Raw genomic sequence first — 19,026 nt, 5'->3', positions numbered from 1 at the left:
AAGCCTATTTTCAGTCGCAGAAGCTCTCCAGGGTCTCAGCCAGAGATCTCTCCCCTCACTGGCTACATGCTCCTTTAACTGGAGGAAATGCCAAAAATTTAACCAGAGACTTTGTGCTCTTTCACTGTGCAATTTTCAAGTCTTTTTATTTTTAAAAAAATCAGGTATTCCCAAGGAGAAACATGAGGGGAGGACAGGGGTTAGCAGCAGCCTGTAAGATGCAGTGAGGTCCTTAAATTGCCTCCGGAGCAGGAGATTTATGTGCATGAAGACCTCTCCCACACTTCTACCCGCACACACCATCCCCACTTTCTTTCCTCTACTGTACTCACTGATGTTCAATCTGGAAATTCAGGTGTCCAGTAAACCAGTCGTTGAACAGAGATGGATCTGCATTACATGTTGCTGCCAGCTAAGGGAAGAAAAAGAGAAATGCAGCTGGAGCAGCCATTCAGCAGAGAGGTTCATTCCCAAGCTCCACCCTTCCCTGTCTCTTTCCTTCTGTCCTTCCTCCCTTCTACCCTCCCACAGACATTGTAAGACTCCTTCACTGGGGAGAGCTCCAAGGGATCATCACTCTCTGAAAGATACATAGTGCCCATCCCAGGAGCTTAATCATGACCAGTTCCGATGTAAGGACTCCCTAATCCAGTGATCTTCACTGTTTTTCAAGTGGGGGCTACTTTGGCAATAAACTTTCAATGAGAGGACCGTTTCCCACTGTGCTGTCCTCTGCACAGTATTGCTATTTTCTCAGTGCTGAGGGGTCTCTATTGAGAGGCCCTATAAAGAGAGAAGGAGCTTTCTCTTAGAGGGGCCTAGACTTTTTAGTTTCCTGGGGGCTCTTAAGAGCTCTATGGGGAAAGCTGAGAAGCTGAGTGCTATACTTTCCAGTGCTACACTTTCCAGCACTAGGTGCATACCTTCCAGGATGATGCAGGGGCTCAAGAAGGCTAAGTTTCTCTTAAAGGAGCATCTCCTTTAGAATTGGGCACAGGTCTCTTTGGAAAAAAATTGAAAAAAAAATTCTCTTTGGAAAAAAATTGGAAATGGCTGCTGGGCCAAGTTCAGCACTTCACAATCAGAATGGCCATCTCCTCATTGTGCCAGAGGGACTGTGCAGAATACTCAGCTTTGTCCAAAGCATCACACTGACCCAATAAAGATTAGTCAGGAAGATTCACTCCAGGTTGATAGGGGCAACCACTGGCCCCTGGCCTTACAGTGAAGAACACTGCCCTAATATTAGTAAATATTAGTATTAATATTAATATATTAATAATAATATTAATATTATTAGTAAAAGATAGCAAACATTGTAATGAAGGAGATATTCCCCCAGATAGTCTTAGCCTTTTGTGAACTGGGGTTCAGGATACTTTTTGTACTCGAGTAAACATAACCAAATATACCCCGGTATATAATACACATGACCCAGTCTGATTTAAAGAACTTACATTAGGCACACATTTCTTAAAATAAAAAATAAAAAAATCCCCAATCTTCTCCCAGCAGCCATTTCCAATTTTTTTCCAAAGAGACCTGTGCCCAATTCTATACATTTGATAGATGTCGAAAAATCAGAAGCACCAAATATAAATGCAAATGAAGAGACAAAAGTCCCATGATGCTGTAAGCCTGTTTATTTGAGTCCAACGCATATCAGCCTAAGTCTTCTTCCGATGCAAAATATTATCCAATGTAATCCTGTCACAAAAATACTTCTTCAAAAACAGGTAACAATATCTTAGACTTGCCAAAGCTAATGAAGCACATTTGCTGCTATCTTCCTGCTGGATAAGCTCAAAGCAGGAAGACAGCAGCAAATGTGCTTCATTAGCTTTGACTAGTCTAAGGTATTGTACCAATTCTATACATGTACAGCTTTCATACATGAGAGGGTGTGAAGGTATTATACTCAGGTATGCATACCAAGTATGTTTATACTCAGGTACACATACCTATGTAAACACAAGACTCAGTCTCCTGACTGATGCATAGGCTGCCCCAGTTTGATGTTAAAGAGATGGTACCTGAGCAGAAACCCAGTCCAAATTCTTATCATAGTCGATGTTCATTGGGATGTGGTTCATTTGTGTGACCCAGATGAACCAACAACTATTGAGGAACCTGTGGAGACAAAAACCTGGTTTGTACAGATGTAGTACCCTGACGGTTGGGCTGTATCACTTCAGAATGCAAATAGAGGCTTCACTTGATTGAATGCTCCTCCATATAAAACAAAAATCCTATCAGCAAAGAAAACTAGCATGGCAGTGAGAAGGCTAAGCTAGAACACTTTCCCTTGACATCTAGTATTTTACATAGGTGGGATTTGTTATATAGAGAAGCAGTCTGAAGCAGCCTGTCCAGCAGGGCTGTGAATTTGTTTCATAACAAATGCAAAAGTGAAATGAATGTGATCTACTTATTTCATTTTTTACTTGTAGAGAAATGAATACCAGAGTTCTAAAAGAGTTCTGAATGTCATACATTTAACCCATTGCTTTTCCAGAACATATTCAGAGCTATTTTAGCTTTCTAAAAAAATTTCACCAGTAGGGATGGGAATGAAACATGGTTCAAACCACGGTTCTAGCACTTTTATGGAAATTGGACCTGAAACTTTAAGAAAAAGGAGGGCAGCTCCTTACCTACTCTCTGCACCCCATGCAACTTCCTGCTAGGGTGACAAACATCCAAGTAACCCCTCAAGGGGTGTTGGCACACCAGTGGCATCTGTGCATGCACGGGCGCCATTTGCAAGGTCAGCATGGTGTTGCTGACCACACAAATGATGCCCACGCATGCCCTGATTCTATGTGCATGCTGATGTCCTGCAGTGGATTATTGGGATGCATGCCATCCCAGCAGGATCTTTGGATCATCAAACATCCTGCCCCCCCTGCCTCCCCTTGGAGCTGTCTGAGGTAGTGGCATCCCTGCCTGACTCCTGTTTTCCCTTAGTGCTGTCTGAGGTCTGAAGGATGCTTTCCTGGAACTCCTCTCCCCACCCAAACCCCTGTCCATCTGGAACCCCAGCTTGTCCAACGATCACTTTTGGAACAGGATGCCCAACAACCACAATAGTCAGACAGAAGTTACAGGGAAGTGGTGGAGGGAGAGAGAGATTGACACTTAAAGCTGTGTTTGAGTTGGAGACTGGACATTTTGGCAGACCTGTCCAACATTCTTACACCAAGTGTATTCTAGCCTACATAAGCTTGTATTGCAAGCAATATATTAATCTTTAAGGTTACACAACTGATTATCCTGCAACAGATTAATATGATACCTTTCCTGGGAAGTCACTTTGACTTTGCACTCTATTCATCAATGAGTTTCAAACAGAAGCTGCCAGAAGGCATTATTCCCAATGAACATTACCTGGCCAGCCAGTAGTATGCCATGAAACACTTAAATCCCATTAAAGGAACATACATGAAACAGACACGGATGTTGTAGAGCAGAATCACAACTAATTCCTGCCAAAAGAAGTAGATGGGGCGGGGAAAACAGTTAAACATGCTTCCTTCTGGAAAACAAATCAGATCCTGACCTTAGATGATTGGCAACTTAAATTTTGGGTGCATGCATCAATGGCCAAAATTATGGCATATATTAAAAACAAATCTGAGGATTTTTTTCTTCTTCAAACATGGGAACCATTTATTCAATATAATATATCGCAGGGTTTGGTACCTCAACCGAGATTTGGTTTTTTCTTGTAGAGGAAATTATTGCAGATAGTAGGAATATCATTCTTGTTATCTTTCAGGTCCGTAGTCAAATATTTTACAGAGTAGGAGAAGGGTAGGAGAGATATGTTGGCTGGAGGAATTCAGGTTGCTGAGTACAGATTGTAATGAGAATCACTGTATTCACTTGGTTTGATTATCTTTTTCTTTTTTTCTTTTCTTTCTGTTTTTATCTTTGTTAAAACAATTTAAAAAGATGCTATTGTACCATTTTAGCCCACCCTTTATCAGCCATAAGGAAGCCTATAGATTTTTACTGAAAGCCAACATGATGTAACAGTTGGAGTACTGGAGTGTAGTGTGATAGAGCAGGTCTATGTCCCCACACAGGACCAAAGTAGACAATCCACAAGTTGTGTGATGGGGCCTGTGGGTTTCTTTTTTAAAATGTAAACAGTGTGCAGCGCCCTGATTTGGATTAGGACCGCAGCAAGGGAGCTTTAACCATTTGCTCTTCTATAGTCTTGCTCTTGGACTTCCTCTCCTCTGCCTACCATGGCTGCTACTTGTCCCAGAAGTAAAGCCCCCATGGCAGTGACATATGTACGTGTGTATGTCTGAGAGAGAGAGAGAGAGAGAGAGAGAGAGAGAGAGAGAGAGAGAATAAACAGCTATTCTAGTCTATTATACAGCCTATGCATGTTTACTTGGAAGCAAGTTCCATTCATTTCAGAGGGACTTAAATCCAAATAAATCTACATAGGATTACAGTCTGAAAGCATGCTGTGTTGGTCACGTTTGGCATATGTCTGGAAAAGTGTATCTTGTGCAATCGGTTAAAAAAATAATTATATATTTAATTCCTTAATCATACATGTTTACTGACTTGACCTATCGCCTGTGACTGTCAGCTGCTTTCTTGACTGATTTGCTCTGCATGGATTTTGCTTCTCCAAAGGCAGCACTGGGGATTGGCATTATTGGGCAACTGCCAAGGTCCCAGATCCCCAAGACCACCTCTGTGCCCGTAGCAGCCATGTGGTGGTAAGAGGGGGACCATGTGGGTTTGCCCAGGGCCTCCAGAGACTGGAGCTGGTCCTGGAATTCTCTGCCATGCAGTCACTCAGTGTGTCATTTGTGGTCTGATGCACTTCCTTGCATTGTCTGCTCTGCAAAGGGTTTGAATTATCTGCTATGGATCCACTGAGTGTGTCTTTAAGCTCTCAGCCTCGATGTTTTTTGTCTGTAGAATGAGTAAATGTTTTCTGGAATGCTTAATTCCTTAACACACTGCATATATGTGTTTTAGCCATAATCTATAGCTTCTAACTGGCCTCAGCTCTTGGAATTATGCAATTTAATTCTCACATTGTGCTTGTGGTAACATAGTTGGAGCATTTGCATTACATTGATCTGTGTCAGCCTAGTAGCACAACTGGCTGTATTGCTTGGTGGCCAGGGGTTCCTGAAGTACAGGCAATACATGTACTCATCAGATGAAGAGTGTCCCACCACTTAACACTGGCCTGTGCTCCTGAGTGAACGACCACCAGGTTCTAACCCATGACTCCCCATTCAGGCTTTGCCCCAAGGTACTGCTTAGGTACCAGAACTTTGTCTTTCAAAGAACTGTCAACTATACCTGCCAGAATTTAGGCAAAGAGGAGCAGAGACCTCACACCAGGGTGTGTATGTTAAGGAGCTTTTGCCTCTGTCTTGGCTTCTATAGATGTGAATGAAAAGACAGTGTTACTGGCCATTGATCCATTGCTCAGATCAAGCGATGGCTCATATTTTCAATCAACTGCTAGCCAAAATCACTCAGTCACATTTGGCAACAATCTGTTTGTGGGGGATCTGAGTAAAACTGGGACCACTTACCAACCACTTTTTCCTTGTGTAAGTAAAATGGAATATAACCGTCTGAAAGAAAGGAATAATCGCACCTGGAGCAACAACTAGAAGGAGAAACAAGAAGAAGGATGCTTTCATTACAGAGGAGAGGTGCTGTGCTATAATTGGATATTATGTTGCATGTGTGTTGTGTGCAGGCATCTGTAGATGTACAGTTTTTAATGTGAAAGACCGTATATGCATTAACCTTCAAGGTGAACCTCAAATGCAAGGTATAGATAGGAAGTGTGCTACAGCATGTGCATTTAATATAATATCTGAATAACTGCATGTGTCCACAAATCTGTACAAGTGTATACCAATTACCCATGCATTAAACAGAGCATGTGAAGAGGACTAGATTGGACTACAAATCAGGAGGTCTCTCATTCAAATCTTCCTCTGTCATGAACTTGGTCTGTGGTCGCATCTGCAATATAGTGATACATATAAGTCTTGGCTTATCTTTGACCTACCCTGCATGTGAACCTTTACATGCCTCTGTGAAACACTACAGAAATGTCAGTGCTGTTGCAGATATAATGACATCACGACAAAAACTACCACCAGTGATTGAGGCAATTAAATCATGCAAGCAGCAAGCCAACTCCTAATAGTTCCTGATAGTTACTAATTTTTTTTAGCAAATATAATAATGATTTATTGCCTGTGCCCCCACCACTTCCACATAAATCCACTCTTTCACTGAGGCTGTTCTCACGAGCAGCCCTACACAGGCTAGGGCAGCCCTTTCTGGGTAGGGATGCTCATGTGAAGCGCCAAAATTGAGGCCGATCCCGGCACTGCCCTCTTGGGTAGCCTGGACCTTTTAGCTGACTATTTATCTGAGTATGCCCTTTGACCACAGGTACAGTGCCTGACTCACAGCAGGATCCCTCAATGCACTGCACTCATCATGCGGTGCATTGTGGGATATCTCACTGCCGGGACACTTTCCCAGCCTCCAGAACACTACACAGCTGGCAAGAGCATTGCCTGTGTGGTGGCACAAGCTGTGTGGCCCGGGACCATGCCAGATTGTCTGGGGTGGGGGGAGGTAGGTGCTATTTTGCCTCCCCGCTCCTGCCTTCTCCGGCACTCTCAAAAGTCATGTGAACACCCTCATGTTCAGATATCTCAAGACAGTGAGCTATTTTGGCCTGCAGGTGCAAACATTTGTTTTGTGTATATGTATGGTGCTGTGGCCTCTAGCTAATAGGTTCTCCAGTACTTGAAAAACTGCAAAACCTGTTTGGCAGGGAGGAAATGAAAGTGCATGCCAAAGGCAATGATCGCTCCACCAGACAGCTGCCAAGCAACTGAAAACCTATCACCCATACACAGCCTTGATCCTGGGCCCAGTTATCCACTTTTCCAGGGATGGTGGTCTCGCAACCGCAAGAATGCATTTAGCATCAATGAGTTGGAGGCCATCTTGTTCAACCCCTGCTAAGTGAAGGGAATCCAGAAGTGTAGAATGGTGGTGCAGACTCTACTTGAACATCGTCAGCAAGGAGAGCCACTGTTCCTATTAGGTTATTGGCTCCATGGTTGAACTGCTCCCAATGTTAAAAATCTCCTCCTAATCTTCACCCAAACTCTGCCCTATAACTTAAGCCCTTTAGCTCTAATCCTGCCCTCTGGAGCAAAAGAGAACAGGTCTTCCCACAGTCTTCTGTGTGAACAGCCCTTCAGGAATTTGAAAAGTGCTAACATATCCTCCCTTCTCATAACTCTCTTCTTCAGCCCTGGACATACACAATTCCTTCAACCTTTCCCCAAGAGGTTTTGGGCTTGTCTTCCAGATCCCTGACCATTTTATTGTCCTCCTTGAATCCGTTTCAATTTCCCTACATCCTTCTTAATAGTATGGTGCCCAACACTGGACACAGTTTTCTAGACGTAGTCTAAGTAATGTAGAATTAAGTGAAAATATTTCTCTTTTTCATAGAAACGTGTTCCCTTTCTCTATAGCAGTTTTGCACATGAGAAGAAGTAATGATATATCTCCTGGTGGCGTTGGGGGTTATACAACAGCAAAGGCATTTCCACCTCATGTTGTTTGTGATTCCCTGCATAGTCTATGTGGAGAAGTGCAAAGAACTCATAGATTTCAGGGACTAGACTCTTATTCAGATATTTAATTTAATTATTTATCATATTTTTATACTGCTTGATATGTAAATTTCTAGTTGGTGTACAAATCTCTAGGCAGTGTTCAAATTGTCTGAATACAGGTATTCAAGCAATATCCTCATTGTCAATGGAAGTACATCTACAAGACCCACGGCAGTGCTGACATGCTGTGATAGAACTAATCCTAACCATCCCAGGCTGTTCTTCAGGAGGCCAGTGGGGGTTCAAGCAGCCCCACCACTGCGCCACCTCCACTGCCTAAGCCACCATCCCTGCCACCTGCAAAAAGAAGGTAGTAAGTACCCTTTCTCTCGCCTCCTACCTTAGTATAGGGAATGCCCCTATACTTATAAAGATGAATCCTTGCTGGATCCCCCTTTACAAGTATATCCCCCAAACCAACCCGTGAACCAGATCGGCCCAGTTGAGTGGCCGTAGCAGACTGGACCCAGTTTGGCTGAACCTTGAACTGGACTGTAGGGGTGTGCATGGAACTGGCTGGCCCAGTTAGGCCCCCCATCGAAACCCCCCCCCAGTCCGGTCCAGTCCCAGACCAGTCCGCGAATTTTCTTTATTTTTTTAAAAAATTAAAGTATATTTAAAATACCTTTAGCCCCTTTGGGGGGCTTGCTGAGGCCACGTGGGGGGGGGGTTCCCTCTCTGCCCACCAGCTGGCCTTATCACCTCTGCGGCCTGCCGCGGCTGGGTAATTTTCGGCCCTTTCGGGCCTCTGAATGCCCAGAGGGTATTGGCGCATGCGCGGCGGCTGCCCAAATGGCGGCCGTGCACTCATACAGAGGCCTGAAAGGGCCAAAAATGGTCAATTACCCAGCCCGCAGCGGTGATAAGGATGGCCGGAGTGGGGAGAGGGAACCCGTGTGGACACACACACACACACAGCCTCAGCAAGCCCCCCGAAGGGGCTAAAGGTATTTTAAATATTCTTTAATTTTTTTAAAAAAATTGTGGACTGGCCGGACCAGACCCGGCGGTCTGGTTCTGGTCCGACAGAATCGGGGGGGGGGGGGCATGTTCCGTTCGACCATGAACCCTCGAACCCCCAGACCAGACTGCCGGACTGCCAGACCGGTCCGCTCATCCCTACTGGACTGGGCTGGTTCAAATTTGTGCCGAACTCAAACTAAACTGGCCGAACTGGTTCTATGCACACCCCTAGTTTTGAAACCCATCCCATACTCACCATGAGGACAGCATTGATCTGAAGGGAAAACACCATATTCAGGTAGAGTGTAGGTGGGGTTTGAACATGTGGGGTGTGGATTAAGCTGGTCTTGTGGTAGCAAGCATGGACTGTCTCCTTTGCTAAGAAGGGCTCACTTTGGTTTGCATTTAGATGGACACATGTGAGCACTGTCTTCTGAAAGATATTCTCCTTAGGGAATGGGGCCATAGATGAGTGGTGGAGCATCTGCTTGCTTGCAGAAGAGCGGGTCTTGTGGTAGCAAGCATGACTTGTCCCCTTAGCTAAGCAGGGTCCACCCTGGTTGCATATGAATGGGAAACTAGAAGTGAGAGCACTGTAAGATATTCTCCTCAGGGGATGGAGCCGCTCTGCGAAGAGCAGAGGTTTTTAATTTCTCTCCCTGGCTTCTCCAAGACAGGGCTGAGAGAGATTCCTCCCTTCAACCTTGGAGAAGCTGCTGCCAGTCTTTGAAGTCAATACTGAGCTAGATAGACCAATGGTCTGACTCCGTAGATGGCAGCATCCTATGTTTCTATGTCCCAGGTTCAGCCCCTGGCATCTCCAGGAAGGACTGGGAGAGACTCCTGCCTGAAACCTTGGAGAGCCACTGCCAGTCACTGTAGACAGTATTGAGCTAGATGGACCAATGGTCTGACTCAGTAGCTTCCAATGTCCCTATGGCTTACAAGTATGCTCTTGTGGACACTGCACCAGGATACAGCATCCACGAGTCTTGAACATAGGAAAAGGGCTTGGATGTACAGAATGTCACAAAGAACCATTTAGAAATGTCTAACTGAGGTTTGTAGTTGGAATACTTGGTTTCTAGAAGATGGTAGAGCAACTCACGGCTGAAGTATTTGTGCTGGTAATTGTAAGGCAAGTATTTCTTCTTCTTCTTTCCGAGCTATAAAAGGAGAATGCAACAGATAAGCCAAGTAGTACAGAAGCATGCATTGATGTATGCATATGCAAATTCCTTCCCTCACATTAATTCCTCCAAGAGATGAATTCCTATTGCAGTCCTTTCACTCTCTTGTCCTTGAACAGTTCCAAGAGTTTCCTTGCTTTGCTCCTGAATTACTATTATTTTTAATCTCCAAACCAACAACCCTGAGCCAAATCCAGATCACTGGGGGATGGGAATCAGTTGGCAAGCCAGTTGCCAAGCCAGTCCCATGAACGAAAGCAAGAGAGGCAGGCCAGATTTCATCATCTTTCCTCTCAATCTGTTTTGTTCTCCCAGTATTCTCCTTGCTGCAGGAGCAGGTATAGGGAGGCAGAGGTGAACACACAGCATGGGGTAAGGAACCAATGTTCCCTTCTTCTTCTGCAACCATTGAAAAGCAGTTAAGAATCATTCCCTCCATTGCTGTTCTATGCCTCAGATTAATTCACTGCTATTTTAATTATACAGTGCCACCCTGTCCACACTCACCTCCACAGAGAGTGTCTTCCCCAGGCTGAACAGCAGAGGGTGCATGTTGAGATCAGGATCCTTGCGGAAGCAGTTGGGTTTAGCATGGTGCTGGTTGTGCATATGGTTCCACCAGCTGGGTGTCCCACCCTGCAGAAAGGTTAGTGAGCATGCAATCCAATCACTGCAATGCCAGACATAAATCAACCTTATCACTATTTATCCTTTGCTGTGGGTGAGATGCAACCGTTCTTCCCTGCCCATTGCTCACACTCAAAGAGATTCCCTTTTTACAAAGCAGCAGCTTGCAAATCCTAGGTAGATTAGACTATGGTTGCCACTGAATTCCACCCTTTGGGGTTCTGCTGAGGCTCAATAGAGTAGTGTGAGCAATTCCAGCATCAGCTATCCTCAGACATTTGTGCTTGGAGACAAAGATGCCACTGAGTGCCATTGGAAGAAGCAGATCAAGTCTCAAGACTTAGTTGAAATCAACATCTTTACTCTTTTTACTCTTTCAGGCCGGCCATACAGAGGTGAGGGGTATTTTGTGGTTGGCTAGGTAGGTGGGAAGTGAGAAGAGGAAAGGGAGGTGAAATGGGTTTATGGCACTACTTGTGCCTTAACTGGACTCCAAATAAATAATTTCCTCATCTGGCTAGCATTTGAAGGTGGTTTTTTTAAAAAAAGGTTTTATTTGAAGTGTTCTGTGCAATACCAAAGCTTACTTCCACTGCTTTAGACTTTTGTAATGAATGATGTTTAAAAGCAGTGTTGTAATTATGAGGATGTAGTAATAGGTCATGATAGCCTCTTGCTCAGGAGTACCATATTTCTCAAGCTTCTTGCATTTATAAGGGGAATTCTTAGTTTTGCATGCTAGTAATACCCTGCATCTTGGAATCTAGGGGGCGGGGTGGGGCGGGCAGGTGGGCTGAAAATATGCTAGTTACCCTACTCAACAGAAGGATCATAACTCAGTTGTAGATAGGGTTGTGCGGGGGTTTTTTTCTGTTTTGTTTTTGGCCTGAATCCGAAACACCCCCATTTTGTTCTTTGTTCGAAACCAGCCAATCCGAAACACCCCAATTTTGTTCTTTGTTTGAAATTGCAAAATCCGAATCCAAAACATTTTGGATTTTAAAAAATGGCCCAGGGAAAAATTAGTGGGTGGGGGTGGTATTGCCCAATGGGTGGAAACTACCACCCAAATTGCAGAGGAATTGGGCAAAGGGCTGGTTTTTGGTGAATTTTTGAAGTATAGGATTTTTCCCATAGGGAAGAATGGAAGTTTCAGCAAAAGTATAGCTTCATTTGGGGGGGAAAGGGGTGGCTCAGAGCAGAGTAGGGTGGGTGGTAGTGCCCAGTGGGAGCAAGGAAGCTGCCAGAATTATTTGAAAGGAATTGGGCAGAGGGCTGATTTTTAAAGAAGTAATGGAGTTTGCACGTCTGTAAAGTTCTTCCCCATAGGGAATGATGGACCTCCATAATTCCTGCCCCATAACTGCACTTGGGGGGCACCAGGGTGGCCCAGAGCGAGTGGTGGTGTAGAGCACATAGGGTGCCAACCACCCCCATGGGTTGCTAACCCCTGGGGTACTGGGTTCTGTTGTTTCTGAGATGTTTTGAGTGTAGATTCAGATTCTCTGGTAGCATATGAGAGTGGATTCATGGTTTGTCATTGAAAATCTCATATGCTACCAGAGAATCTACACTCAGAACACCTCAGAAACAACAGAGGCCAGCACACCATGGGTTAGCAACCCATGGGGGTGGTTGGCACCCTATGTGCACTACATGACCACTCACTCCCGGCCACCCCAGTGCCCCCCAGGTGGAGTTATGGGTCTGCTGAAACCTCCATTATTCTCTAGGGGGGGACCTTAAAGAAGCGTAAACTTCAACAATTCCTAAGAAATCAGTCCTTTGCCCTGTTCCTCTGGAATCTGGGTTGTGGCAGGCACCCCTTGGGGCACTGCCACCCACCACTGTTTTGCCCCTTAGGCCTCCTTTCTGCCCTGAATCTGCCCCAAAGACATTTCAACTTCAGAAATTCTTTAAAAATCAGCCCTTTCCCCAATACCTTTGGAATCTGGGTGGCAGCAGGCACCCATTGGGGCACTACCACCCTAAGCACTCTTCTGCCCCTAAAGCCCCCTTTCTGCCCCCAATCCACCCCAAATAACATCAACATCACACATCAACAACAGCAGAGCTTTGGAAAAAATCAGGCAGATTTCCAAAGGTCATGCACATCCACACACACCCCCACCCGAAATGCAATTGATCTATACACAACAGTGTGAAACAACAACAATGAAATGCACACTGCCCCACTGGCCAGTGAGGGTAAAATTTACCCTTAAATTTGCTTAAAAGGAATAAGGAGGCAATTGCCAGCGGATCAGCCCATGCTTTTGCTGGCCAATCTGCGGGCTGGAAGGGCTCGAAATTCAAACAGATGTCAAAACTCAAAATGGAGACTGAAGGAGAAAGACTTTTTGCGATTGCAAAATGGAATTCCAAAACAGCTGAAACAACAAAACATTTTGTATCCAAAACAGGGACGTTTTGTTTTTGCTACAAAATTTTCTGTTTTGAGCATTGGGTGTTTTGTTTTGGCTACAAATCAGCTGAAATGGCCTGTTTTGTTCACAAAACGTTTTGTATCCGAAACAAAACACACATCCCTAGTTGTAGAGCACATACTTTGCATACAGACAGTTCCAGATCTGACCACCAGGGAAAAGAATCAAGTCTCAAGGGCTGAAAAAGACCCCTGCCTTGACAGCTACTGCCCGTCAGAGTAGACAATACTGGGCTGAATGATGTGACTCAATGGCCGCATTCATACATAACACCAAAGTGGAGTTAAACATGTCCGAGTTTGTAACTCCAATATGCCCCAAAGTGCGAATCCGCAGTTACAGGCTGAAAGGAACCCCGGTTTGCCTTGCCAAACTCCAAACTGAACCTTCGGTTATCTTTAGGTTTTGCCGCCAAAATCTGAGGTTTGTCCATTGAGGCATTATGTTTGACTCTGGTGCAGCCATAACTGCTGTTTCACGCTGATTTCCAAACCACAATCATGGAGGCAGTGGCGCAGACCCATCTGCTGATGTACCTGCTCTAAGCCTTCGGCCCTTCTCACTGGTAGTCTCTTGGAGAACCAGCGCCACCTCTCCTATCAACTATGCAGTTATGGAGTTGCCAGGATACAGGGATGCCATCATGCCCCATCCAGGACTTGTCAGCCTATCAAGCTGTGCAGTTGCTTGTGGGGTAGGCAGGGGCATAACTATAATAGGGCAAGGGGAGACCGTTGTCTGGGGGCCCACTGCCTGGGGGGGGGGCAGAGGCAAGTCACATGACATGACTGACTACCCCAGCCGCGCACCCGCCAGGGCTTCCTTCAGTTGTATTCATCCTCTGAAATTGATGTGAGTGTTAAGACCTAGAGCTACCATGACTTTCTCTAGCATGACTTTCTCTAGTACCATTAAATGACTTGCATCATCCACAATTTACAAAACCTTAAAAAAAACAATTTAGGATGATGTTCTATTGTGGTACATTTTACTATGCTTTTTGTTACCACTATTCAGTCTCATTTAAGATTTCCTTACTTCATGAGCTGAGCTTCAGTGAGGGGGCACATTTTAAAATCTTGTCTCTGGGCCCACTCCAACCTTGCTATGCCCCTGGGGGTAGAGATGTGCAAACAGGACATTCCTATGGCAATGCCAGTCCAAGTTTGAACCAAACAGAGCCTAGTTCTATTGAACCAGTTTGAAGAGACTCAAAGGCTCGAGCCTCCATTTTAGGTGCTGGTGGCCATTTTGTGACTCTTCCGTCACTTGCTGTGATTTGCCAAGCTCCTGCTTCCCTGATTGGCCAGAAGTGTCTGTCTCTCTGGTAGGTTCTGCAGTGCTGCCAGTCCTGGAAAACTGACACCCTATTGGCCCTGGGGGAGGGCAAGGGTGGGGGCTCCCAAATGATCAAGATTCAACTTCTACTTAAATCAGGGGTGTAACTATAATAGGGCAAGGGGAGACAGTTGTCTGGGGGTCCACTGCTTGGGGGGGCCCCCAGAGGCAAGTCACATGACTGATTCCCCCAGCCGCGCACCCGCCCGGGCTTCCTTCAATTGTATTCATCCTCCGAAATTGATGTGAGTGTTAAGACCTGGAGCTACCAGAACAGCCTGTCTTTCTCTAGTACCATTAAATGACTTGCATCGTCCACAATTTACAAAGCCTTAAAAAAAATAATTTAGGATGATATTCTATTGTGGCACATAGGAAATGATAGATAGACAGATAGATAGATAAACTTCAGTGAGGGGGTGCCCATTTTAAAATCTTGTCTCTGGGCCCACTCCAACCTTGCTACGCCCCTGCATGGAACTGTAGTTTATTTCCAGCCAAAAGTGCAAGTTTTCACTCGCCTCCTTTCTACATGAAAGGTATGGGGGAGGGGTGGCAGAGTGCAGGAGCCCATGGCTTACCAAGGCTAATTCTCAGAAGACTGGTGTCTTCTGAGTGTCAGAAGACACCACTATGTCTAAACCTAATGGTGTCAGAAGACACCATTATGTCTAAACCTAACTTGTACATTCTCCCTTTCTCCTTTTTCTCAAATGTATTGCCAGCTGAAATCTGATAGCTACTTGAGGCACGAGTCTGATTGGGCACAACACAGAGAACATTTGAAGATCTATGCTCTGGCAGTGTGGGTGGCAAAGAAGCGGTTCTTTTCTGGCCGCATTGCTTCCACAAATTCATGTCCAGCTGAGCTGTCCAGAGTTGTGAGGGGGTGTGACTCTGCTGATCCTTTTGGATCTTGCTGCAGCTTTTGATACCATCGACCATGGTATCCTTCTGGACTGCCTGAGGGAGGTGGGATTGCGTGGCACTGTTACAGCGGTTCCGTTCCTACCTCTCTGGTAGATTCCAGATGGTATCACTTGGAGACTGCTGCTCTGCAAAACGAGAACTAAAGTGTGGAGTTCCGCGAGGCTCCATACTGTCTCCAATGCTTTTTAACATCTACATGGAACCATTGGGAGAGATCATCAGGAGATTTGGTGCAGGTTGTTATCAATATGCTGTTGACACCCAAATCTATTTCTCCATATCAGTTTCATCAGGTAATAAACTAATTTCCCTAAATGCCTGCCTGGAGGTGGTAATGGGCTGAATGAAGGATAACAAACTGAAATTGAATCCAAATAAGATGAAGGTACTTACTGTAGGGGTGTGGGGTCAGAACCCAAGAGATCACTCAGATCTGTCTGTTCTGAATGGGGTTACACTCTCTAGGGATGTGCACAGAACTGGCTGGCCTGGTTCGGTTCGAGGCTCGTCCGGCCTCGAACCCAACTGGGCCAGTTCGGTCCAGCACCCCCTCAAAGCCCCCTGGTTCAGTTTGGTCTGGGGGGAGGGTTTCGCAGGCCTTTAAGTTCTCTCTATCTCTATCTCTCTTTATTTATTCTCTTTTTTACCATTTAATCCCCTTAGGGGAGTTCTTGGTGGTGGCAGCAGGTGGGGGGGGAGGTCCGTGAAGGTTCCCCCTTCCCCTGCCAGCCTTCAAAATTACCCCCTCACCCAGTTCGGGTGCTCTTCGGCCAGTTTTCAGCCTTCAGCCGGTGGCCATTATGCAGGCCGTGTGCTTGCACACATGGCCTCTGTGTGGGTTCAACCTCGAACAGGTTCGGGGGCAAACCTGTTTGCACATCCCTAACACTCTCCCTGAAGGATCATGTACATAGCTTGGGAGTATTCCTGGATCCAAAACTCTGGTTTCTCAGGTTGAGGCAGTGGCCAAGAACGCTTTTTAACCACTTCGGCTGAAACAACAGCTACATCCATTACTGGAAGTAAATGACCTTAAAGCAGTGGTACACATATGCTGGTAACCTCCAGGCTTGACTACTGTAATGCACTCTACGTGGAGCTGCCTTTGTATGTAGTCTGGAAACTACAATCGGTATACAATGCGGCAGCCAGATTGGTCTCTGGGACAACTCAAAGGGACCACATAACACCGGTTTTAAGGGAACTGCACTGACTGCCAATATGTTTCCAGGTGAAATACAAAGTCCTGGTTATTACCTATAAAGCCCTTAATAGTTTGGGTCCAGGGTATATAAGAGAGCACCTCCTTTGTCATGTACCCTGCCGCCTGTTACAATCTTCTGGAGAGGTCTGGTTACGGTTGCCACCAGTTCGTTTGGTGGCAACCCAGGACCGGGCTTTCTCTGTGGCTGCCCCGGGTCTTTGGAATATGCTCCTTGCTGAAATAAGAGCATCTCCTTCTCTGTTAGTTTTCACGAAGACCCTCAAGACTCACCTGTTCTCATAGGCTTTTAATTAGAATTAATTTTAATAATTTGTTTTAATAATTGTTTCACACTACTGTTTTTATTTCTGTTTTATACTACTGTTCTGATTCGTGTATTTTAATCTGTGCTGATTTTTAAATATTGTGTTAAATTTGGTCACCACCTAGAGATGTACATACCAGGCAGTATTAATATATGATAGATAGGGGATCACTGCTTGCCAATAGGGAATAAGGGGTCAACAATGATTATGAAAGAACAAAGATGAGCAGTGGTAGTGGATCCTAAGTTCATTCCTCATTTTGCATCAAAGATGATGAATGGACATCTTTGTTCATTCATCATCTTTGGTGCAAAATGAGGAATGAACTTAGGGTCCACTCTCATTTCCTACCAGAGAATCTACTCTCAGAACACTTCAGATATGGAAACAACAAAGCCCAGTACTCCATCGGCTTGTGCTTCTGGGGGTGGTTGGCACCCTATGTGCACTACACCACAACTCGCTCTGGGCCACCCTGGTGTCCCCCAAGTGGAGTTATGGGGCTGCTGAAATCCCCATTATTCCCTATGGGGGGAAAGCTTAACAATGCGTAAACTTCAACAATTTTTTAAAAATCACACCTTTGCACAATTTCTTTGAAATCTGGCTAGTAGCTTCATTTGACCCACTGGGCAGTAGCACTACCACCCACCCACACTTTTGCTCCCGGAACCCCTTTTTTGCCCCAAATCTGCGCCAAAGACATGCCAACTTCAAGAAATTGTTAAAAACCACCCCTTTCCCCAATTTATTTGAAATCTGGGTGGTAGCAGGCACCCGTTGGGGCACTACCACCTGACCAACTGCACTCCACAGGTGGAAATGGGCACAATCTGTTCCCGTTGTCCCCTATGGGTGGATGCAGCACACTTTAGCAACAACAAATATTATATACCACTTTACAAAGAAGGTTTCCAAAGATCACATGCACCACACCCACTGTGTTCCACCATCCCCCACCCAACAGGAATAAAATGGATCTACTCAACAGTGTGAAGCAATGGAATGACCTGTCCATCCCCACCCCCTCAAATGCAGGATAATAGCAGCAGCCAGCAAGCAGCAAAAAGCAAGTGTGATATTGCAGATGCAGACTACTAGGGCCAACATCAAATGCCCTCCACCCACCCCAAGCATTTCATCAACAGGCAAGTAACACAGTTACATCGGTGGCACCTGGCCATAAGTGGATTAAGTAAGTTCAGAATGATGCAAAACAGGGCTGGCAGTGGCACAGCAAGGTTACTTGCCCCCTCTCCCACCTACACAAGTAGAAGAGTGATGATGGCAACAGTGGAACGCATTTAAACTAAATGGCACACATTTAAACTAAACACAACTTTAAAAAATGCAAACCAAGTCAAACCTCCCACCAGAAAAAAACTACAATTAAAAAAATACACAATTCAATACTTTTACTTTGTGTCTCTGTGTGTAGTGTGTGTGTTGTGTGTTGTGTGTGTGAAAAGGCTACTCACTCAGTCTAAGACTTTGCTCATGTTGTGTCTAGTTGTCCGCTTCTGTATGGTGATGGTCTCTCTTCAATCTTATTCTCCTTTCAGTCTTCAGGTGTGTGTGTGTGGGAGGGGGAGGGTGGCAGGGGCAAAAGGCTAGGAAATTAAAAATAAAAGGGGGTGGCTGGCCACTGGCCAGTGGTCCCAGGGGCTGGCTGGCACATATAGCAGGCACAGGTAGTGATTCTCTCAGCAGCAGGAAGGAGGCTAAGCCCGCTCTCCCCGCAAACCCCGTTATGGCAGGTCTCACCGATCGTGAGACCAGCCTCATAGTCTTGATACCACTCCTGAGAAAAGCTTCTCTGGACCTTGGGCATTATTCCAACTGCTGTCCAGTAACATATACACTCTTGCTGGGCAAGGTGCTCAAGTGGGTGGTTGTCATGAAACTCCAGACACTTTCCAATGACTGACTTAGCCAGCCCTGTGCGCTTGCAAAATCACTCTTTGCTGAAAGAGAAAGAGATTGAGAGAGCTGCTTGCTGCTGCTGCTGCTTTTCGGACTGTGGTAGTTTGTAGTGTTGCCTCTGTCTCTGCTCTTTGCTGGTGAGGTCTCTATCCTGCCCTGCCTGCTTTGGCTTCAACCTGCCCCACAACCCCTCTCCTTTTTAAAAGTAATTTTTCCTGGCTGTGTTTGGCTGGTTGCTGTGCTGCTGTCCCTTTTGGATTTGAGTGTCTCCTCCTGCTTTAGCCCAAATAGCCAGTGCAAGTGGGGTGGGGACAGGCCTTTGGCCCAATTTTTTTGATCCCCCAACACCCCCTTTTTCCTCACCCCCTT

The 19,026-nt window shown here is 45.5% G+C and overlaps 1 protein-coding gene across 1 annotated transcript in view; it reads right to left on the bottom strand.

Annotated features, from left to right (window-relative positions):
• Positions 1–19,026, bottom strand: part of LOC128338638 (acyl-CoA (8-3)-desaturase-like) — a 44,626-nt gene that overhangs the window by 5,869 nt on the left and 19,731 nt on the right. The window contains exons 5-10 of the mRNA XM_053281361.1: positions 10,370–10,498; positions 9,781–9,838; positions 5,580–5,656; positions 3,388–3,485; positions 2,034–2,130; positions 333–412 (exon numbers count right to left, since the gene is read on the bottom strand). Coding sequence (XP_053137336.1) covers positions 333–412; positions 2,034–2,130; positions 3,388–3,485; positions 5,580–5,656; positions 9,781–9,838; positions 10,370–10,498 — 539 coding nt within the window. The remainder of the gene's footprint in view (positions 1–332; positions 413–2,033; positions 2,131–3,387; positions 3,486–5,579; positions 5,657–9,780; positions 9,839–10,369; positions 10,499–19,026) is intronic.

This window comes from Hemicordylus capensis, chromosome 1, assembly GCF_027244095.1.
Source record: "Hemicordylus capensis ecotype Gifberg chromosome 1, rHemCap1.1.pri, whole genome shotgun sequence".
Lineage (NCBI taxonomy): Eukaryota > Metazoa > Chordata > Lepidosauria > Squamata > Cordylidae > Hemicordylus > Hemicordylus capensis.
This window is presented reverse-complemented; position numbering and strand designations above follow the sequence as displayed.